This window comes from Ischnura elegans, chromosome 13 (assembly GCF_921293095.1).
Source record: "Ischnura elegans chromosome 13, ioIscEleg1.1, whole genome shotgun sequence".
NCBI classification, from domain to species: Eukaryota; Metazoa; Arthropoda; class Insecta; order Odonata; family Coenagrionidae; genus Ischnura; species Ischnura elegans.
The window spans coordinates 18,633,662-18,657,703 of record NC_060258.1 but is presented as its reverse complement, the minus strand read 5'-3'; the positions used below and the strand labels follow the sequence as shown (position 1 = coordinate 18,657,703).

Genomic DNA, 24,042 nt, shown 5'->3' with positions numbered 1-24,042 from the left:
TTTTTTATTCAGTCGAACTTGCCGGCTTACTATAAGTTGAGTAAATAAACATTTGAGATAAAACAATTGAGTAAATAATTAAATTTAAAATGTATTTATAAATAGTGGTATATCAATTATTGTCGTCACAACTGGCGTATCGTTGCCAGCTGAGAAACAAACTGCCATTGAAATGCCGCTCTCGCAGCGATTCTTGAAATGTAGCAACTTTCAATGGTCGCAACGTCTCTACTTGCGTCTTGACTTGCGTGGCATTCTGGGTACTATGCGATTATGCGTAGCCTACGTTATATGAATAACCGTAGCCTACGTTATATATAACGTAGGCTACGGTTATAACGGTTACGGTTAACGTATACGTATATAACGTAGGCTACGGAATAACGTAGGCTACGGATTATGCCACGTGTCACGAGTGCATAGTGCTTATGTCTTGGGTATGCATTAAGGTGTTGATGGTGTGACCGTGGTCTTATATATTTTTAATCGGATTTCCTGCTTTATTTCCCGTTGTTGAGTTCATTCATCGTCCTATAATACGAGGTATTTGAAATATGCATCCTACCTTTGTGAGTTAACATTGCCATGTAATAAGGCAGTGACTTGTGTTGATATGTTTGGTACCTCTCATTTCCAGCATGATTGTTGTTATTTGAATACTTTCTAAATGTATGCCTCACTTCAGGTTATCTTATGATTGCAATTCAGATCTTGAATGCATTTTAGGTTAGGCATTGAGATTACGCATAATTCCTCGTTGGCGAGTTTATGTTCGTTTACTCGTTGCACCTTTGTCGTGTTGTACGAATTGGATTTTTTGAATCTCACCGTTGATTGTGCTTCGTCTATTACTTATAATCTTGTGATTTTCAGGGACATAATATATTTATATTGTTTATAATGTTGATAATTATAAGGACAGTAATGTATGACTTGTCCAATATTTAACTCTTGTAAAGTATCTGGACCAATGAATATGTTATTATTATCATACCCTTAATTATTATCCATCCCCTCATTAGGATTAGTAGTGTGTATACAATTAATTCGATAGGCGTCGCTATGCTTCCTCCCACCCGTTGTTTGTTTAGAATGTGAAGTATGTTTTGAATCCTAAATTTGGTGAAGAGACGACGAAAATTTGTATTCGACAAAAGTATGCAGTCACCGCCTTATTTGTATTGAAAATTATGCCATTGCTGCGCCCGTTGTGCCATCATTCTATGTCTGATTTTCAACTATTTCAGTCGATGTTTGTCGGTCTCGTGTAAGTTTTAAAGTGTAAATGTTGTGTGTAGAACATTGACTTGTTACTGGGGTAAATGTTTTCTGACTATAATGAAATTCCATGTGCGCTTAGGTTGTGGAATGTGCAATAATTCGGCTATCTTTATCTGTTGGTCTTGTCCTCTCTCTATGAAATTGTGGGAATGTTTAATCTTTATTCACCGAGATGGGGCTGTAGTCACCAAGTTTCTGCATGTATTAGTTTTTTGCCATTTTCTCTGGTATAGCTGTGGCCATTATGTTCGTGAAATGACGTAAACGTACTCAGTTCATCTGCCAATTTGTTAATCTGCATCTGTCTCCCATTTGCTTTCCAGGTCCAATCCATTTTCATTCTCGTGAGGTTTTCCAACAAAATCGGCAGAAAGACTTCCCTTCCTGTATCTCTTGAGTCTGCAAGTGGGTATTATTATTAATTTATCGTAATCCTGTTTTTTTTTTCGTCTCCTGTGTGTGAAACTGCTAAATTCCATTCGCTGCAATGCCATCGTTTGTGTTTAAATCAGTCATCTCACCCAACTGGTGTCCCAGTACTGCTTGCAGGGTTGATAGATTTAAATCGCGATTTAAATCACTTGATTTTTATTTTTTAAATAAGGTGATTTGAATCATAATGAGATCTATATGTTTGATTTATTTGATTTGATATCAAAGTTTTTATGCCCATATACAGGATAGTTCGCCTCATTGGGGCAGCCGCTTAATTGGGGCAAAGTGCACAAGTCCTGATATGTCCCAATTAGCAAGAAACTACTGTATATTCTGTCTTAACGAATGTGCTAACTTTGTGAAAACATTGTTTCTTCTTCTTCTTCTTTGTGCCCCACCAAAATTTGTGTTCGTGTTGTCAGCACACAATCAGGGTTGATTGATTTAAATCACTGCGGTTTAAATCACGATATAAATCACTTGATTCTTAATTTAAAAAATCAGGTGATTTAAATCATTATGTGATCTATATGTTTGATTTTAAAGAGTCATTAATATAATTAATTAATACAACGAATCGACAGTTATCAGCACAATGGTGGCTCTTAAATAGAAATGATACTGTAGGAATGGATTTGACATGAGAATTTAAAAAAATGGCTTTGGTTAGAATACTAGAGTATCTGTTGAAAATAAAAATTGTTCTTGATTTAACTTGTAAGCGTAGGCACCATACAAAGTTGCAATTACAGAATTTTTCTAAACTTCATATGCTTTAGAACCGCATAATATAGCACATTTGATACTTCCAATGGCAATTTTATATTATGCTGGTGTAATTTTTAATTTGATGCCATTGGCATTTCCATAATTCTCTCCCCTGATTGACTGAATGTCGTGCAGTTCAACCTCGATAAAACGACACCCCACGGTGCACCAATAAACACTCGCTATAGCGAATTGTTGCTTTACCGGAGGTGGAGCAGATAATAGCCAATATACCTGTTGCGAACAGTTATACTGGAACAGGAGTGGTGCGGCGACAAAGAAATTTCTATCCGATAAACGTAAGCATAAATCCAGACGAAAGACGATGTTTTTTTGCATCACTAAATTTCCTTACTCAAACAACGACTAACCATTCAAACAATTTATAAGCGCCTTATTGAATAAAAATCATGCAAAGCATGGTTTTGTCAATTATTATGCCAATGCACAACCGACGAAGCCGTTTTTCGATGCACTTAATCAGTGCATCTACGTAACCATTCTATTATTTTGGTATTTTCCACTGAAAATTCAAAAACTGACTAATAAAACCGTATGGTGGTTATATAATACCTCAAATGTTTCCATTGGTGTATTTTATTGATGTATATTATTATTGGTGATTCTTCCACGACTTCGGATTTACACCGCCGGCATCACCAGCAATTATGACAAGAGATAACGCTTTGGTGCTTTGCATTAGTATAATCAACCTTCCTCTCTCTTGAAATTCCTGATTCGCAATCTATCCTTAAATACTTCGCTTCGGGCTTAGGCATAGCCCCTTTCTCAGAAGTTCCCGCGGATTGGAGTGGGCAAAACCACCCGAACAAAGCTTCTTATAACTCTACATAGTCTGCATTCCTTGGGCGCTTTTGTTTTTCTTAAATCGTGGAAAGGGAATAGGAAGATAAATTAATTTCAACACTCTCATATTACTCCTTTATTTTTATTTTCTTAATTAGACGTGTTTGTTGTTTTTTTGGCCATGGTGTCTGCCATCAAATGCTTTCTATTCATGCAACTCACGAACGTGCGGGTATGCTGCCGACTGCTTTCTGCCGCCCGAGGAACAAAAGAAGATCAAGAATTCGCGAATGCTAATGCCTCAAAATTAACTACTTATTTATCGAACGACAGTTTACCACATAAATTTGAGACTGAGCACTCCATTAACTTCATTTCTAACAGATCGCTAGCAATTACAGAGATGAAGGAGTGTTGATGTAAATTTTTTCGGCGGTGAAACCTTCGCTATGGCGAGAGCCAACACCAAAAGGGCTTCGTAAAAACGAATTTTTTAACATGCATATTATAGGGTCAATTGGCGGTGCATCGGCTAACTCTTGTAATGGCGGGGGTCTCGCTATAGCCCGTACTCGCTTTAACGAGGATCCACTGTATTAAGTTTAGAGTATGTTGCCTCTTATTGTTTCTGCAAACGATCATTCTCTAATATGCTGCCCAAATAGTTAGTTTTGCAAATAACTGAATTTTTGATGATTGGGGAATCATAAAAATGTCATTTAAATCAATAAAATCTGATTTAAATCAGTAAACTCCGATTTAAATAAAAAAAATCAACAAAAATGATTTTTTTTGAAAAAAATCATGATTTTTATCAACCGTGACTGCTTGGCTTGATGTTTTGTGTTTTCTTGTTGTGGGATAAGTTAACAATGACGGCAATGAATGAATATATAGGCTTGAGGTTTTTTTATTTGGTTAATCCTGCCAGATAATTATAGCATTTGTTTTAAAACTGGTTAAGGTAGTAGAGATTGTCGTTTATAGCATGTAGGTAATAGGGAACTTGCATATATTTCAGATATAATCAATAGCCCCAAAATTATATAAAAATATATGTTTGCATACCGCGGTGAAAGTTTTTTTATTATTTTATGACGTGGTTTGCGATATTTTATGCATCAAAGTTCACGAGAATTTTCAAATGCAAGTGAGAAGCGAAAACGCCCGATGATTGGCTGGCAGAAAAGTGACGTCATAGTTCAGTACGAGGAGGCACGGCGGACGGCGGCACGGCCATAGGTTGCATACTTGAATACATGTGACGGCGTGGTTATGATTCATTTATTGAAGTGCAGACGTATCGGAGTTGTTCATTGTGACTTCAGGGCTATTATTTGATCTATTTCTCCTCCATTGAAAGCGATAGATTGCGTGAAGATGAAGGAATATGGTTATTCTTTGGCTGATCCTAGCAAGCTTCCTGTTACTGATTCCATCATGATAACAGGGTACTTTAGTGAAACTGTAGACTTCGTCGGCGCGGAAAGTCGATGCCGAGAAATGGAAAGGTAGCTGATGAATGCATCTGAAATGTTTTATAGTTCATAACAAAGTGAGACTTGCGTATAATATTGGCAAAAGCGTATACTCATGTGATGTGTGTATTCTTTTGGCAGTCCGGTAGTCTTATGGTGAACTTATTTCCACCTCGAAGCTGTCGATGATACTTTCAACTTAAAAATACCTTGCCTGGAGGGCGACAGGAAGCTCTGAGGAAGCCAGACTGTTTATGTTTAATATAGACGAACTTCCAACACAATCTACCATCTTGTAACTCAAAACCCCGAAACCACTTCCTATTCCTATTATTATTCTGCAGAAAGAATCGGTCAATCGCATTTCGATTAATATAATAAATACAACGTCTTCAGGTGTTAATAAGTTACTTTTGTAATTAGAAGGCCTTCCTAAAGTAACATTAAAATTTGAATATTTTCCAAACAGAGTCTTTAATACATTTTGGGAGCTTTTCTCACGATATATCTGAAACCTACTTTAAAGGCGAGCTCATCGTCATTGCGATCGGTTGTCACTTAAAAATTCCGTATCGGAAATCCTAGAGGGATGACCTTCGACGATGACCATGATCACCTGCACTCTCACTATCACTGGAACCCGTGGTGAAAATATCATCCCAATCCTATTTCTATTTGGTTTTAACTGGGAAAGAGCAACAGAACTGCACATTCTTTGGGCAACCTTGGGTTTGACTTTCCCTCAAACATCCCATTTCCCCTGTGGTGCACATCAGTCCTATCTTTATACGATGGCCTGACAACCTTTAAATGGATCCTTAGTTTATCCTGACAACCAACTAAATGGAAATTGCTGATCCACGCGTCTTCCTCAATCTCCACAGTTTCCAAATCAAGGGCCGCGGAACATTCCTCATTGTGACTCAACTTTTTCTGAAAAGCGAGCCGGCGTAGAATAAAATCAAAGAATGCTGCGATTCGTTTTTTGTGACCACCTCTGAATTCCATTCTTTTTCCATCTACAACTTCCTTTATCTTTGGTTCAAGATAATGTTTAAATATTTTCATTAATTTATAACAAAATATAAGTTCTAAAAATACCCGAAAGCCATTTTATTAATCCGCACTGACGAGTGTAAATTAATGTGGAAGATGAATGCTGTAGACGTAGTAGTTTTCCTTAGGTTGAGTTGCAAAGTTCATGAAGTTGACAAAACGGCTAATTTTTCGGTGCGCGGAGTCATTTATTGCACTGACCGTGTCTACATTTTTCAATTTTTTTGTAATAAAATAAATCAGAATTTGGGATAAAATTTCCTTCAAAATGACGTATAGTTCATTATTATAGCATGTAGTGAAGCCAGGATATAAATTTGCAAAGTACAGCGGCACATCATTTTGACCCCGTCAGTAGAAGATGCATCGAGAAACACCTATCTCGATTTTTGTTCGGAAGTTGAGTTTTTATTCTACGGCGGCCGAATTATCGAAAAATCTCAGTTTCAAGTTATTCAGTCAATGAAATATAGAAATATTATTTATATCAAAGTTATCTTCGTTGACATAGCACACGGGTTTATCATTCCGTTTATTATACTCTTATTTTTCCGTAACGCTCATCCCGACAGACGGGATGCATCGAGGCTTTTCTTCTAATTTCCTCCGTGGGAATGCAGACGAAAATTTTTTTCTGGGGTGTTATTGCACAGAGGAACAATGCACCACTTGTAATTTTTCCTTATTTCACCCATTTTCTCCTTTAAACGCAACGTGGCTCTTCCAAACCTGCAGTTACTGGGCTTGGATCTTGGACTCGTACTGAACTATGACGTCACAGCCAAAGATTAGTGGGGGCGGTATTTTTTAGCCCGCGAAACTCGGGCGACTTTTGGGAGTCATTTTCTAGGGTATAAACTGAATTTTAAGCGGAAAAAAGTATATTGCTGTACTAAGTGTTTACTGTAGTATATCAGCATACTGTTTATAAAAAGTATGCAATTTCCCTATTATCGTGGAGTGGTCTAATGTGAAATGACTGCTCTGCATTTTCCCCGCCTCCCGTCGACTTCCGTTCGTCGCTCGCTGTTGCTGACTCGCAATCCCACGGTAGGAGTGAACGCTCATCTCGAGGGGTGGGGGAAGGTATTGGGAAGGTGCTGACGATGGGTCAGCATACACGAGGCGGACGACGGTTGCGCGGATGGGACGTGCATGGAGGAGGCGTCAGTCGGTTTGGTAGAGTGAATAAAGCATGTCGTAGGATGTACTGCTGCCTCTTTAATTCATCATCCCGTTCCCTTGATGCGTCTCCGACGAACTCCCGATAATCAATCGATTTACAAATGTGCAAATATCATTTGTGACTTTTGTTGTTGTGGTTGAATTTGTTTTTAAGGTATTTTTAGAGCCTTCAATGACACCATTTGACCATCAAGTTTTGAAGTTTTCTGTTATCAACAGGATTACATATCCGGGTGTGTATCAAATGTTGGAGGTGAAGCGTATAATTTAAAAGTTATTTATTCATTTTTATTGGCCGAGTGGCCTTGAACATCTATAAAATATTATTGTTAACATTATAGGATTTTCACATTTTATTATTTTCATTAGAAAATCACCGTCTCATGAATGGTAACAAACTTTTGTAAGTGATATACGAGAAGATACTAATGAAGGCTATTTACACTGTACTTAATGGAATTTAGTAGCCCAATTAGGGATGTTTCAACTAGTGCTCACCTCTTTTCCAATTAATTAGGGTTTTTAATCGTGCACTGGGTTATTTATAGGAGACAGATCCAGGATTTTTCAGTTACGGTCCTCAATTTCAGTATTTTGATCATCTGATATTTTTTGGAAACTGTGCACTTGGAATGCTACTATACCACACTATTAATATAATGAATTATCTGGATAAGTCATTAATTTGCAGCTATGTATACCTTTTATGTCTGAATGAATGAGGTACTTGTTACATCGCAAGAATAGCTTTTAGACAGCCGATCGTTGACTCACACATGGTGGGTAAAGAAAACTATCGGTGCCTGTCACCTTTATTCCTGTGCGTTTGGTTTTGTTTGTCAATTTAACTGGTAATTATGTAAAGGAAAAGTATTAAGCATCACTATTAATTAGTTTTCAACTCATAAAAGCCATATGTGAAAAATGAGCTATTTTTTTAAATGCTGGTGTTCAACAATGATGCACTTACTGAGCGATTTGACTTTGTTTGTGATATGTACTCTGATTGTCTAGCATATTGTCATTAGTGCTTTATATTTTCCTTAATTAATGAAAAGTTGGCAGCATGGTCAAACATAATTAATGCTTAAGGATCTGTGATAAAGTTTAGTCTAAAGCTCAGGCATTAAAAGACAATAGGGTAGTTTCCTTCATCAAAGAAAACGAAAGGCATTTATTGCAATTCATTACCCACCATTATGTATTCATTATGTACAAATTATTTGGCTTTAGAAATACCTGTTTAGAGGAATATTAATGGTCAATTTTAAACTCATTTGAAAAAAGCCAGATTGACACCCATGCGATGCCATTCCACGTGAAGTCACAGGGACCTAGTTTCTGTACGAGTAGATAGGAGTTCTACATCACCTGAGTTTACCAATGCATGCATGAGGCACAGAAAACATCTCTCAATATTCACCTCTTAAAATATCTAATGGTCAGAAAGTTTCCATTGCTTGATACAGTATTTATAATCCTTATTTAAGCCAAGCGCTACCTGCAAGGATGGAAGGGGAGACTGGGGCACAGTGGGACAGTTTTATCATTTCAATCTTAATTCCTGCAGAATTATTGGCATCTTTGCTCGGAGAGTGTTCTAAACCTATGTTTTAAAATGTATAAAAAATCTGCAAGTAATACAAGTAACTTAAAATAGTTGAAATGCTTACATTTCTTCTCTCTTCAATAGTGTCCTAGGTTGGGGCAGAGTGGGACAGAATTATTCAGACATAGTCAATAAAGTACAAAGTTTAAATTAATTGAGCGTACAAATGATTTTATTCACATAAATTGGTTAAATATACATGAAAGCGAGCATAATAATCGAGAAATTTTTATCCAAGATTCATGAGCAGATATAAAATACGTACAGTCGGATCCGGATTTAACGTCTTCGCATTTAACGTTTTTCCGCATTTAGCCGTTTATTTTTTTGGGTCCCGATTCATTCCCTATTAGGGCAATGTAAAAATTATCCGTATTTAGTGTTTCCGCATTTTGCGTTTTTCCGCATTTATGGTCGTAAAAATTTGTCCCGCTCAAGATTTTTTTGCCTGATTTAACGTTTTTTCATGACGATTCATCCAAATCTTCGAATTTATGCTCATCAACAAGAACGGTCTCATGAAAGTTTACCAAGAGTCGATAGAATCTCCCGGGGAATGCTTCTTCGACTGCTTTCTTCCGTGAGCGCAGCACTGCGACCTTCAACTCGCAAGTTGGTTGATTTGTCTTCTCGTAACGTTTCGCTCCCCTTCTGATCCAAACACCAGGTACTTTTTGTATCAGATCCGATCTAATGGAGCAAAGTCATCCCTTAATAACCTCGAACTACCATATCCTTCACTTCTTGAACTTGACTTCGATGATACGTGATGACTGATGACACGAGTTATCCTCCGAGGGCCACTACAATAATGGTTTTCTCATCGTTTTCAATTGATGGTTTATGCCCCTTTCAACTCCACTACCTACGGGTAGTCGATTATTAGCCCAATATTTTTTCAGTCTGCTACTTTTTCTTTTCAGAAGAGGAGGCCCACTATCAATTGCGCAGTTCACTAGAAGATTCTTTCTGTAATCCATTACAAGGTCAGTTTCCACGGAGGAACAGCGAAAGCACAGAGGAAGTGTTTCCCCTGTCATGACCGTGAGTGAGAGCATTCTTTCCCTACGGAACAACATTATTTTACATCTAATATGTAATTTAGATATCCCGGAGCCAATTTATCGACATGCGGCTGATTGATATCGCTGTCGATTCAAAAATATTTATCTGGTGCTAATTAATGTCAAAAGAGAATGACAATCGGAGTTTTGACAAACTATCACGGTCCATGTCTCTAAATAAATCGGTCATGCTGAAAAAAAAATCACCGCATACTCACGGTAGAATAGATGAGCGCGGAAAAATACGAAAATCCGGCAGGTATCCCTTGGTGGTTGACGTCGATAACATAACTCTGACGAAATTGCCAAACTTCAGAGGCACTGACAATTTTTCGGATGAAATCCAGTTCTGTTGAAGATTAAACCTTTTCACTTAACAAAGTTGAGCTAATCGTTATTCAAGGTCCAACCAAATTTTATTAAAACCTACCGAGAAACAAGGCGAGTCGGAGTCAAGGTGATCAGCGCGCCGCGTAAGCAACTTCTCCCGGCTCCATTCGACCTGCATAAGGCCGCGGATATATGACAACGAATCTGGTGTTATCATCGAGTTGAATCACCATCGACTTGTACGCATACTGGAAATAAGATTCTACTTTTTCGGATGACCTTGAAATCCAAAATGTGCGCATAGGAGGCTTTTTAAAGGCTCATAAATCCCTTGTTTCGCCGAGGCAACAGAAAACGTTAAGTTGGCAATATCCCCGAAAACCTCCCTTTTACTAGATATTCGGTAGTTGAGAATTCGGGATTAGCGATCTTCTGCTGTCCCTTTATTTCACTCATTCCTCATGATTTTCGAGTTCCTACTTACACCTTTTCTTATTATATTAGAAATGCTAAAGTCACCTACATGTCACTTTTACGGAAAAAATTCTAAATTTCGTCGAGACCACTGAAATATGCATAAAAATGGAATCACTTATGTCCATAATAATAATCTGTGTGGGAATGCTTTTAAGTTGATGTTTATTATAATTTTCTTAAAATATTTCATTAAAACAATTGTCATTCTCTCATTACTTATTTTACTACCCATTTTTTTAGCTGATTCCTGAAAAGTGTTATCCAACCTTCATAGGGCAGAGAACATTTCATTAAAGAATTTTTTGCTGCATTCAGCACCTTTTAGTTACTTAAAATAATATTTTTTATTCATAAAAAGCCATTCCAATCATTACAGACCCTAAAATCTGAAAAAAAATGGCAGGTCCTCATTTAGTGTTTTAAATTTTGTCCCCGCTGAAAAACCTTAAATCAGGATTCTACTGTATTCTTGTATTTATTAATTTTGAATCACTGCATACAATGTTTTTCATCAAAATTTAATTATTTAAATGGCTTAAGTTTTGTCAAATGTCATTTTTGGTAAATGTTGTCACTCTATTCTAAATCTGTAGCTATTTCTTCCATTTTTTTTTTTGATTTTCAACTTAGATTCTTTTTACATCCTTATGAGCTGGCTATTTTTTTCTCCTCTTATTTGATGACATTAATTTTCCAGTCTCTTTTTAACTGGTGTATCCATAGGGATCTGTGATCTTTTATTCTATATAGTATTTTTAGATATTATGTGGGTAGTTTTTGGGAAAGGGCTTCTTTCCTCAGGGGGTGACAACATTGCCCTCTAAAATGGAGTTTTCACCTCGGAATTTCCTGGGCTATGGAGATTCTCCTCGGGTTCTAAATGAAATTCCAAAGGTGCAACAAACTGATCTTTGACAGTGGCTTGGTTAAGGTCTTTGTCATTAATAATACTTGAGTTAAGTGGGCATATTCTGTTTGAACCAAACGTATAAATAATATTGTTAGGTTTAAATGATTTTTTTTACATGCTGTACCCAATAACTCAGCCAAGTTGCAAATTGTTATTCTCTCTCCTATGTGGTGTCTAAGCCACCCACATTCAATTAAATATTTTTTCAAAGGGCCAATGACATAGTTATCTAATGGCTGAGGTTTGTGACTACAGTGGGGTGGCAAAGTTAACAGTACCACCTCATTCATTTTTACTAACTCATTAGCATCGACAGGAATATACTATTCATGGTTGTGTAAAATTAGCAATGCTGAATTTTCTTTAGATCGTTTTGCATGATCGATGAAATGTTTTAAAACCAGTAAAAATAAATTAGAAGTCATCCATCCAGAAAGCTTTGAAGCACCTACTGATCATATGGGACACTTGAACAGTATTTTTTGGGAAGAATTTCACTCAAGATAAATCAAAAAATGGAGGAATTGTATTAACCTGAGCATTTATAACACAATGTCATCGAGGAGCGTTTTTCAGAGGAGGTAACTTCGCCTACTTGTTTTTAACCTTTGGAGGCAATCACGGTTCATTGGAGTTGAACATTAGAGGAGCCACTTTCAACATGATTGTATTAACTTCCAGTGGAAAATACGTGTTTCACATAAGGACCTCATGGATCGAAAAATAAATGCACTCATAACTGTCCTGTTGAAGCTCTTGGTTCTTGCCAGCAAGGTTGCCTCTAGTTTGCAAAGGCTTATCGAAGGATTCTGCTTCATTAAACCGTAAAACCAATCATCATCAATTTCTTTCTGAATGCAGAATGGAGGGTACAGTGAGTCCTCGTTCAACGTCGTCTATTCGTCCCTGAAAAACTAGACGTTAGGCAAAACAACGTTAAACGATGCAGTGTTTCCCATAAGAAACAATGTAAAAAGCTTAAATTGGTTCCTTACGATCCATATCTTTGTAAAGAATCCAGAATATCCTGGATGTGAATCGAAGTAGGCCAGAAATCGGAGCCGTTAATTTTAAAAACACATTGCGACCTACACCTGAACCAGGCCAAAGATATAAATTAAAGGGCAAAAATGAAAAAAATCTGGGACTCAGGCGCAAGAGGATGAAAAGAAAGTCACTTTTTACGCTGATATAAAATCTTTAACCTGGCGGAAGTCATGAGAAACATTCATCACCGATTATTCACTTCAGCCCAGCACAACGATAAAAGGTTGGGAATGAGGCATTATTAAAAGAAATATGCAAACTAAATTTGGAAAGTATTTTAATGGCAAAACATCACAAATTGTCTCTTAGCATAAGCAAAGAAACAACACAAATGTTAATTGTCTTGATCTGATGTTGAGGGTTGGGGTTAGGGGGAATTAGTGGCACTCCTGAAGTAGTATTCAGCAAGGGTTTTCTGGGTGGCGGCCTTATTTTTATCTCGACATAATTCTCAACGGCAAGCCATACCACTCTCATTCGCCAGACACACTTTTGCACTCTTTTCCATGTCAGGATTTCGATCTCTGAATATATTCATAGCACACTCAATGTGTTTCATAGCCTCCCTAATGTCTTTCGCAGTGAGTTGTTTCACTACTGTGACTTTGCCAGTATCTTCCCCTTCCAGACTCTTCTCATGTTTCATCTGGAGAAGGTCTTCTGTTGAGAGTTTCTCATCATGGGATGCCAACAGCTCCTTCGCTTTATCCCCGGAAATTTCCAGCCCAAGGTCTCTCCCAATCTTGACAATCTCGTCCTTGATGGCTTCCGCACTATCCTCAAAACCAACAATTTGTTCTGGGAGAACCTTCCTTCAAGCTTTGTGCAAAGTTGATATTCGAAATTCATTCCTGGCATGCGCAATATTTTCTATTGCATTTTTAATATTATATGCCTTCCAAAACTCACAAGGAGTAATGCCCGACTCATCTTTGGTTGCAGTCATCGCCTGCAAAAAGTTCCTGCGTAGATAATAACATTAAAATGTTTTTATTACAGCCTGATGCATGGGTTGTAGGAGTGCTGTGGTGTTAGGTGGTAAATAGACAACTTTTACATTTTCAACGTATTCATCGAGATTGGGAGGATGACCAGGGCAATTGTCCAAAAGGAGTAGTATTTTAAAATCTAGATTCTTTTCTTTACCGTTTTTCCTCGGGTCAAAAATGGTCGGCAAACCATTCTGCGTAACCCAAGATTTTTTGTTGGCTTTCCATATGAGAGGCAAACGGCCTTAAGATAAACCTAGGAGTGCCCTGGGGTTCTCAGAATGGTACACCAACGTTGGCTTAAGTTTACAACCTCCCGATGAATTTCCTCCCAATCGATCTTTGGCCATTTTGAACCCAGACATGGTCTTCTCTTCCTTTGAAATGCAGGTACTTGTCGGCATGCTTTTCCAAAATAACCCCGTTTCGTCTGCGTTAAACATTTGTTGAGGCAGGTAACCTCCCTCCTCCGCAATTGCTCTAAAAGTTTCCATAAATGTATTGGCAGCCTCACTGTCAGCACTGGCTGCTTCACCATTCATTTTGACGACTGGCAGTGAAAGGCTCAGGAATGCTCAAATGTTAAGTGGGGTCACTATAAATTGCCAATGCTTTCCTTAGAAATCTTGATGGGTCTACAGGCTGTTTTTTTTGTATTTCATTCTCATGCCAAAGAGTAAGCTACCATTCCATTTCCACTGAGACTGTGCTTCTGCTGCGAGATAAATGTGCGGCACTTCGAGGAGTGGCAACTCTCCCAAATTCTTTAATTTCCACTTTGTTCTTTAATATTGTCCTGACTGTCTTCGTCTGAAAACCTATAACTCGACCAATCTCTGCAGCAGTTGCCTTACCTTGTTCACTTATTTTAATAATGTTTTTTATGTTAATATTCAGTTTTTGTTCTAACGTCACTGTTATCCGTTTTTTCTTCACGTCTGTAGAACTGCCAGCATCGTCACTCCTTTTCGTAGACATATTTTTTGGTTAGAAACAGAAAAATATACGGATAATGGGTAAATAAGGCAATAATTATTTGCTCAGATGGAGACTTAACATAAGCTACCATGCTAACCTTTTCTGTCGAACGAAAATCGTCAATCAAATGCGCTAGCGTCCTATTCGCTGTTAATTAACAAACTCTTATTTTTTCAAAAGGATAGGCTAAATATTTTCATATCATCAATCTTTGGGCTAATAAAAACCTTAGATTCATTCTGTGATTTTAATAAAATTGTACGCTCTCGTGATAACCTAGTCAGCAGTTTTCACCAGGCATCATCTCTGATGGCTTTCCATGGTCTTTGCACAGCTTTGAATTTTTCCGATCGTTGTTAACAAAATGAGAATCAGTGGCATAACTATGGAGGGTTGAGGGAATGGATAATGCCACAAAACATCAGAAAATAAAAAATTATTTTAAATATTTATCCAGTTAAGAAATTAAATGACTACATTTGCGTTGAGTTAATTTTTTAGTGTCAAAGAGATGTAATATGTATTTCCAGGCGTGTATTTTTTCAATAATATTCCCTGAGGGGGGTCGGAACCCCTTGCCATCTAATCTCCCCATAACATATTTCTAATCACTCCACTGATCAGAAATATTATGTGACTAAAGCGTGAATCAAATGGAAGGGAAAATTCCGTTATATTCTTTATTTGGTAGTTAATAAGGCACTCGTTTTCTTTGTACTTTACATACCGTCCCCGAAATCTTTTTGTATAATCAGATTGCTCAGGTAGGCTGAGGATTTGAAGTTAAATCATAAAAATGATGAGTGCATGTAATGGCATTTGATAGATGCCAATTCTGTGCATTTGTCTTTATATTTTGAGTTGCGTAGTATATTTATGCTTGTTTCTCAAGTCAGACGTACGCTAGTTCTCTAGTTTGAGTATTAATATAAGTTTTTATGTAATTATTACTCTTGCTTATTTTCTGTATTAATTTGATATTCATTCCGTTTCTTTGCAGTCATTATTTCATCCTTCCTTGTAAACGCTGAGATAGTGTCTTACTTCTCTCAGACCATCGCCACCACGCATTGTTTCCATTAGTGCCTTCCTGTCTGCTAAGTCTATCAAACATTCAATTAAATATTTCATTGTTACGTTAAAATGGCGAGCAGCATTTCTACTACAAACATGGAGGAATTTGTTGAGGAGAGACTCTTTGCTGGAGTGTTGACTGGATCATTTCTCCAGAATAAAGAGCTACTGGAAGAAGTGGAAGATGTGGATGTTCGGGGCATGAGGCAAAGAACTCTGTTGCATGTTGGTGTGAGGCTTGGGAAGGCTGACTGGGTGGAAGAGCTGCTTGCAAGAGGGGCAGACACGGATCTTAAGGACGACTCACAATTGAACGCAGTTTCTTCTGCCGAGGAGATGGTGCGGCGTTTCCCAGAAGAATTGGACCGCTCCCTCATTCTAAAGTTGGTAACATTGGTTCACAGGAGGGACCAAGCGATGATGCACCGCCCGGAGTCATCATCCAGTAGAAGCAATGACCACATTACACCCGTAGCTAGGAATAATCAGGATATTGAATCCCTCAAGTCCTCTGTGGACGCATTGAGGCATGAGATGAAATCGCTTATGTGCCAGCTGATCTCATCGTTGGAGGAACTGAAGACGCAAGTGTGTGGACGAGACACATTGTTGCACTGCTTGGAAGAGGCGGTGACGTCGACTGTGGATGATGTTACTTCTGTAAAGTTTGAATTAGGAGGGGAGGCTGCAATCAGTCCAGCGCAATTGGATCCAGTCGCAGTTACAGCTAGACAGGAGTGTGTGGACGCCATGTTGCGAAAGACTACTTGTGTGTTTGGAAATGGAGTGGATAAAATGCGTAGAATGTATGAGAGAATGTACGATGAAGATGATTGCACTGCTTGTATTATAAAATATTTGAGTGGGGATGATCGGGTGAAGGTGATGGTGGACTGCGGTTCTTATCGCATTGGAAGGATGAAGGAGAGGTTTGTGGAATTGGATGGGACTCGGAGGAATGGGAGTGATCATAATTCATTTTGTGATTTTGAGAGTGACACGGTGTATTTGGGTGCAAAGAATGATGAGACTGAAGTATTTGCTTGGTTAGCTTGGGCCCTCTCTCATTTAAGTCTGAAATTGGTCTTTGGTAATGAGGGGAGGCCGTATAGCAAGGGAGACGTGGCACATGAGAGAGAGTGGATGAGGGTTGTAGAGGAGGCAGAGGAGAAGAGGAGGAAGTGGGGATGGCCATTTCATGGTATTATCAATGATGCATTGAATCAGACGACGGAATTGGCAAGGGTATGTCACCTCGCAGCTGCTGTCCCTCGGATAATCGCTTATGGAGAATCCAGAACAGGAAGAGGTGATCTGCTGATGTTCCACCCTCTCCTCCTCTTCTTGTATTCAAACCACTTGATGCCAACACTGCTAGCCAAGGCCAGGGTGAGTATTACTTATTATTTCTCATACTTATAATTCCACTTCCCCTTTTTATGAATTGGCATCCCTTTTTTAATCAATATCCGGAAATGGAGCAAATAAATTGCTGTACATTGGAAGGCATTGCAGTCTGGAGTTTTTTTTTTTGCTATTGTGTAAAAGAGAATAATACACATTTGTTTGCAATTATTTGGCATGATTCATTATATTATTGTCTTAGTTAAAACATTCAAATAATCATTTAAAGCTAAACGAGCAATTGAATAGTTAATTCATAAATTTAAGTATCAACGCAGTTTTGAATTACTGATAAATTTGTTCGTAATTTAATTTTCCAATATGTTCCAAAAGTGGGCCGTTAATTTTAGATGTTTTGCTTGTAGAGGCGAAATGAAACTTCTTACTCATTAAACATGTCCTTTCTCTGTGTTCTATGGGTAGTATGATTCCTTGTTAGACAGGTGTTGTAATTTTAACAAATTTAGCATAGGAATGAAGTTTTGATAAAATATTCTATCACCTGATATTACAAGTTGAATATATCCTTTCAAAAGATAGCCCATAATATAGCTCTAAAATGCTCAAAGATGCCATTACTTTAAAATGGTGACTATTCAAAACCTTCAAACTCTAATCTAATGGATAATTATCAAAGGTTAATTTAATTTAATACAAGGAAGTTGAAGATTGTCAATATTTAAATCCATGATATATCAACCTAGTGATGCACATGTAAAATTGAAAGAGTAGTAAATCCAATAATTTTTACTGATAAAATAAAGAATTGTTTTTTGGAACTTAGATTTATTTGAAGATATTTCATAGTTAATTATTATTATTATTCCAATGAATTTCTGCTAATGGGAGTAATATCTCATTTCACTATTAATTATTATGGACCCAACGGTGACTTAGCATATTGGTTGTTATTGCTTTCTTTTCTCATGGTGCCATCCATTAATTTCTGTTTATTATTCTTTCAGAGATGAATTTGGCGTGATTCCTTATGAAGGATACAATGGAGCTGCTCCAGAAGAGGAATATTCCGTTTACCTTAAATAGATTTTCATGAGGCCTTTCAGTTTTAGTAAAAATGGGTCAACTTAAGTACTCGCGTGTTTCATGCAATAGTTACACTTATCTTATGTTAACAAACACTCCTATTTTTATTGATTTCATGTTTGCTACATGGTACTGATTTTATTAGAATGGTAATCACATTTTGAGAGGTGTGTTGTTACAATAATGTGGGCACATCATTTAGTCACAGTTTATTTCATTTTTTTACTGATATATTTATTTTTTTATAATACAGTCAAACCTCTTTATAACGAAATTCTAGGGACCAAGAAAAAATTTTGTTGTATAGAGGTTTTTGTTATACAGAGGTATCCCTTTTACAGAAGTTATGACCCATTTTAATGTCTTGAAAAGCTTTTTAGCAAATAAAGGACTGATATCTATTCATAAATTCACTTAAATAAGATATATTACCCACATAAATATGGTAAATTTTCTCAAATTGACTTTAAAAATATAAAACTTTGATATGGCCTCATTGGAAAAGCAAGAACTTAAAGCCAATCACTAATTGAACTCAATCATTCAAAGATTTGATAGGAGCACATTTAGGGACAAGTGTAATTGATATTTTTAATTATTTGTGGCGTTAACAAAGAACTTTCTTTATTTCACTCACAAAATTTAAGAATTCTTTTTAAATAATAATATGTTACAACTTCAGGTAACTTTGAAATTCAAGAAGATATATCCCAATCTTCCTGGTAACAGCCAGTTAAGAGCATTATTAAATATTAAAGATAATATCACAATATGTGGGCATTCCATGGAATTTGTAAAACTAAAGAAAGCTTTAAAACAAGTAACTCAAATGCTCTTTAGCAGACATAAGACTGTGCAAACAAAAGAATAGTAATTAACAAACAGCAAATTGACTTTTTGCATATAAATAATAACATATCCCACTATCAACATAAATAGAACTTAATAGAATTTAGATGGCTGATGCTCTCAAAATTAAAATAAAACTTATTTAAAGAAATCTGGTAATTTTTTCTGAAGGGTTCGCTTTCCTTCCAAGGACCATCTCACACAAACATGCCGCAGTTGATCGAGAGAGACTAAATGCTCAACAGGTATCGCTCTCTGGGAAAAAAATTTCTGCAGGGCTTCAATGTATGCAAGGGCCTCATTTGTAGTAATTTCTCTCTCAGGGTTACCTTCATCCTCATCACTCTCAGATGAATCGTTTTCCATAACTTCCTGTAAAATATCCTCATCTGTTACTTCAGGGAATACTGGTACGTCTTTATCAGCACATACAAAATCATCTGCAGTCAAATCAGTTTGCACTCCTGCTCTCAAAATATACTCCTCCCAGACTGCATCAATGCCAATGTAATTACTGCTTATACTGGGACCTGCTTCAGTTTCTTCTCCTTTATTGAAGTCAAAGCCTGCCTTTCTCCAACAGTTCCTTATTGTTTGTGGAGTCACACTCCACCAGCCACCAGTAGCCATTTCAATCCCTTGTTTTAAGTTAATAAAATAAGGGTTGTCCATTTTCCTCTCAATATTAATTACGATTCGATGCAGCATCCTTGATCTGCAATTCGATTTAAAAGATCGAATAATACCCATATCTAAAGGTTGCGGGCAGGAAGTGCAGTTCGGAGGGAAGAAATACAACTTCACATTTGTAAGCCTATTGATATCACAAGAGTTGTGAGCCGAACACTTGTCTAATAAAAGAGCAATCTTTCTCTTTTGTGCTCTCATTTTCATGTCAATTTCTAAAACCCACTGCTGAAATAGTTCAGAAGTCATCCATGCTTTTTTATTCGCCCTGTAATCTGCTGGTAAACTTCTAATGTTTTTAAAACAACGTGGGTTTCTCCCCTTTCCTATCACTAAGGGTCGTAACATCTCACAATCAGTCCCATTTGCATTACAGCAGAGGACAGTGATGCGATATTTTGCCTTTTTCCCACCTTTACATTTATCTGTTTTTACAGCCATTGTCCTCTCAGGTAGCAGCCGATACATTAAAGCCGTCTCGTCGGCGTTGAATATATTTTTCGGGGGAAAACTCGCCATTATCTCCTTTAATTTACCACTCTGCCACTGAGAATTGGCATCTGCCGGTGCAGACATCTTTTCTCCTGATATTCCCTTGCACAAAATATTGTGGCGAGTGCCAAACTTTTCAAGCCAGCCTTGTGATGCGCAAAATCCGTCTTCACCTAAAGTCACGGCCAATTGCTTGGCTTTCTGGCAAATTAGAGGTCCATTGACAGGGATATTCAAACTTCGTATTTGTAAAACTGTTGCTTCGTCAACCTTGTCGTAAGTTGCGTCCCGTAATCGCTTCTTCGTGGGATTCACAGCATTGTATATGGTGCTTATTTCTAATTTTTTTCTCTTTTTTTAAATTGTTGTCAATGAAGACGGCGATATGTCGTACTTCTTGGCCACGTCCAATTTCTTCATTCCTGTGTCAACGTCTTTTAAAATGGCAATTTTCTGCTCGAGCGTGAATTGCCTTCTTTTTGGTGGCATTCTGTGAAGTCCCTACGAGTTGGAGAAAGATTTGATAAAGATCCCCAAAATTAACCATAAAACACATTCTGATGGACTGCTAATGGTATCTTTTAACTTTTCGGTCACTACTACAAAGATTCTGAGACTTGACAATATATTTAACGTCACTTTTAAAAGAGTTATTGCTCCCGAGGACTTTCATATGCGAACTCGGCGTGTGAAACTTCGCATAAATAGCCAATATCATCAGTAATCGATAGGTCGATAGTTTCAGTCGATACCTACGCAATCGATCCGCTGACGGCCGTCATGTGAAAACGAAATGCAGACGATGCTAAAATGACAAATATAGGTAATAGTGCTTTGTGAACGACAATGATCAATCAACACAACCTTTAATCACATCCAAATTATTAAACTTATTTCTAGGAAACAAATTCATAGATTCAGCGATGAGGAAAAAATTGAAATATGTACTCCCTTTTCGAAAAAATTAATGCGTCTATCTCGAGCGCAAAATGATATCAATGAAATGGAGGATACGTAATCACAAACTTAATATTTCGCTCTAAAGAGGTAAAATAATTGACTTGAGGCCAAAAGTTTATTTCGTTCTAGAGAAATTTTTGCTGTACAGAGGTTCGCTGTACAGAGGATGAAAATACACATAACTTATGGGAAGAAAATCGGGACCATAACTTTTTTTCGCTGTAGAGAGAACTTGTCTTCTACAGAGGTTCGTTCTAAAGAGGTTTGACTGTATTACACTTTACATCTCATGTATGCATTTGTAAGTTTTTTGAAGTAACACACCATATTGGTTTACATATTTAATATTTCTTGTTATATTGCTTCAAGCCATCTTCAATTCTATATATTTGCAACATAAGTTGCCCTAATTCAACTATTAGAATTATATTTTGCCTTGTTATCTCCTTTTTATGCTACCCTTTAGTGAATATTGTTTTTTATTGGTTAATTTCTTTGACACTGATTGGCCCATGCAATTTTAAATCATTTCCTTGTAGTTTGCAGCGATGATGCTGAAAGGTTAACATGATGTAGTTCAATGTATTCGTTAAATATTATAGAGTTCAAACATCTGCCCTATGATATAAATCTATGACGTAAAATTCAGTTTTGTATTAAGTTATAGCTAAACAAAGGTTTTGACTTGATTTTTTATACATAATTTACATTTTTGGAGACATTTAAAAATTTCACAATCAAATAATACGAAAATCCTTAAATTTCCATTCCCATATGTTCGTGACTATTTACCATTTTCATTCAGTTTTGTCAATATCATATTATCATTTGTGTTAGGGAGGATTATTGTCTTTATATGTGCACATATACATTTTCAACATTACTCTTATATAGTCAATATTCAGTTGCATAAAAGAATATGCATGTGCTTTTGTATGAACAACGATTAATGTCTCCTAATTCTTACGAGAGCTGGCTTTGTTTTGTAGGAGTAAATGGAGCGTAATAGATTATCATTGTACACATTCTCTGTAAATATAAATATTAAATGTAGCTATTTCTATAATGTCTTTTTGATGTCATTCTCCTTTGGGAGTTCTTTTAGTCGTAGGCTCCATTTTTTATAATGGCTAATTATTTGTCAAATCGTTCAATATGTGCATGGATTTCATTTTATGTAACCGTATGTTACTTTACTTTTTAATTTTCAGCATTTAATACGTTACTCATTCGGTTCTGTCTGTAATTAAACTTTTGTTGAACAACATACGTATTCCCTCTGCTATGTGGGAGTACATGAAATATGGTTCTTATTATGTTTTGTTTGTTTTCTGAAGGAGATTGGATTTGTTGGTCATATCGTGTGAGTAGATTGTAATAATTTCATTATATTCTGTTTGGTGGTGTTATATTTTCTGGATTCATAAGATTTCACAGTCATGTCTGGTGCCAGGTTAATATTTTGAATGTTAATTGCATTATGATTTTTAACTTGTAAATATTAATCTTGGAGAGTGATTTCACATCTCCAAGTAAAAATGTTAATCACTTAACTATTCACTCTAATAATAATTGTTGCTTAATCTTCGTAGTTGAATTGAAAATGATCCTTACTTAAGTTATTCCGTTTTCATATGATGAATCTTCACTTTTACTTTTCTTCTTTTATGGTTCTAATTATGTCTTTAAACTTTGCAAGCAATTTCTATCTTTTTTTCAAAATATCTATGCAAATGTGACTGCATGCCTGATTTTTGTAACTCACTGTACTCCCGGAATTAATTGGTGGAATACATAGATCAGTGGATCAGTGTTAATTAGCATTGATTTTTGTAACACTTATGTAAATGAAGTAACGTTAATATAGCAATGAAGCCAATTTTTATCGCTTATAAGAAACTGGCAGTAGGATTTGCTTTTCCTATTAATAATGTGTGTAAGCTTTCCTTGCTATTACCACCAGGTTTTATTCTTCATCCACGTGAACATTTACAACTCAGACTTAAGTCTCATCTACAGGGAATCTGAATGTCGTTAAATCTGTTAAAACCACTTTCTTTCATTTTTTCGTGAACCCATGCTGTGTACTGTTATTAGGTTGAAACAAACATTTTTAACGGCAGTGTGAGGAATACCTTTACCTGAAATGCAACATTAATGATGTTGAATAGCATATAATTGAAAAAATGGTTTTTCAATTGAGTGAGGTTCATAAATCATCTTGGTCAATCTTATGCTACCTTTGACATTTACAGATAAAATTACTACTGATCCAGTTTTGCAAAAGTTTATAGGTATCCTTGAAAAATATATTTCATTTATATTATTATGATAATTTTTATATGTAAAACTCTTTCAACAAGAGAAATATGAATAAAATGTATAAATATTTTACCATGGATAAAAATGGCTTAATGACTTCACTTGTGCCAAGTATGCTCAAGGGCTGGTGTTGGAGGATAGTTCGGGTGTTGCGATAACATAACGAAATTTAATTTGCATGCTTACTTCAATGATGGAAAACGATTAATGGATTTTTATTCAATTTATTGTACATGGATACTCATGAGGTAAATTCCAAGTAACTTGCAGTATTTGTTTTACTTGAGCTAAAGTCAAAAAGAGACTTTAGAATATACTTAGGCAGTGTTAGACTAAATAATGAAGTTAATACTCATTGAATGCATGAACATGACTTGATCGCAATGCTTGTAGTGATCTTCAATCGAAAAGTCTGGCCGAAAATCATATCTTTATAAGTTTGTTTAAGTATCTCGCTGAAATATTTTGAAGGCTGTATAACGTGAAACTAATAAATATTGCCAAAAAATTGACTATGGGATTTCTTTAAACAAATTTGTGGAGACTGCAAAAATCCTAAAATCGATTATTTTGACCGCTTCATTTGAGAGGGCACATTTAATTGAAAATAATCGGTAGCAATAAAAAATAAGTTTAAAATTAAACTGAATTATTTGAATAAAAAGTTCACATTAAATGCATGAAATAACCTTTTAAACAGCGTTAATGATATAGTTATTTAACAGATAAACTTTCTTTCAACGTTTTTTCTGAGAGAACACTCTTAAGAAATCACTTAATTAAACAATTTATGTTA

The 24,042-nt window shown here is 36.4% G+C and overlaps 1 protein-coding gene across 3 annotated transcripts; it reads left to right on the top strand.

The window, feature by feature from the left end:
• The first annotated feature begins 277 nt into the window (after positions 1 to 277).
• LOC124170440 lies at positions 278 to 21,994 on the top strand. 3 transcript variants are annotated; one of them, XM_046549165.1, is made up of 4 exons: positions 278 to 543; positions 1,605 to 1,686; positions 15,415 to 16,877; positions 17,858 to 21,994. In XM_046549165.1, the coding sequence occupies exons 3-4, from the start codon at positions 15,558 to 15,560 to the stop codon at positions 17,861 to 17,863; spliced, it is 1,326 nt and encodes a 441-aa protein (XP_046405121.1). In that variant the 5' UTR covers positions 278 to 543; positions 1,605 to 1,686; positions 15,415 to 15,557; the 3' UTR covers positions 17,864 to 21,994. The 3 variants fall into 3 exon arrangements, 2 of the variants coding, with proteins under 2 accessions (XP_046405121.1, XP_046405122.1); XR_006867453.1 differs by lacking the exons at positions 15,415 to 16,877; positions 17,858 to 21,994 and adding an exon at positions 9,543 to 9,582 and having other exon boundaries at positions 288 to 543; XM_046549166.1 differs by lacking the exons at positions 278 to 543; positions 1,605 to 1,686 and adding an exon at positions 9,624 to 9,663.
• The last annotated feature ends 2,048 nt before the right edge of the window (positions 21,995 to 24,042 follow it).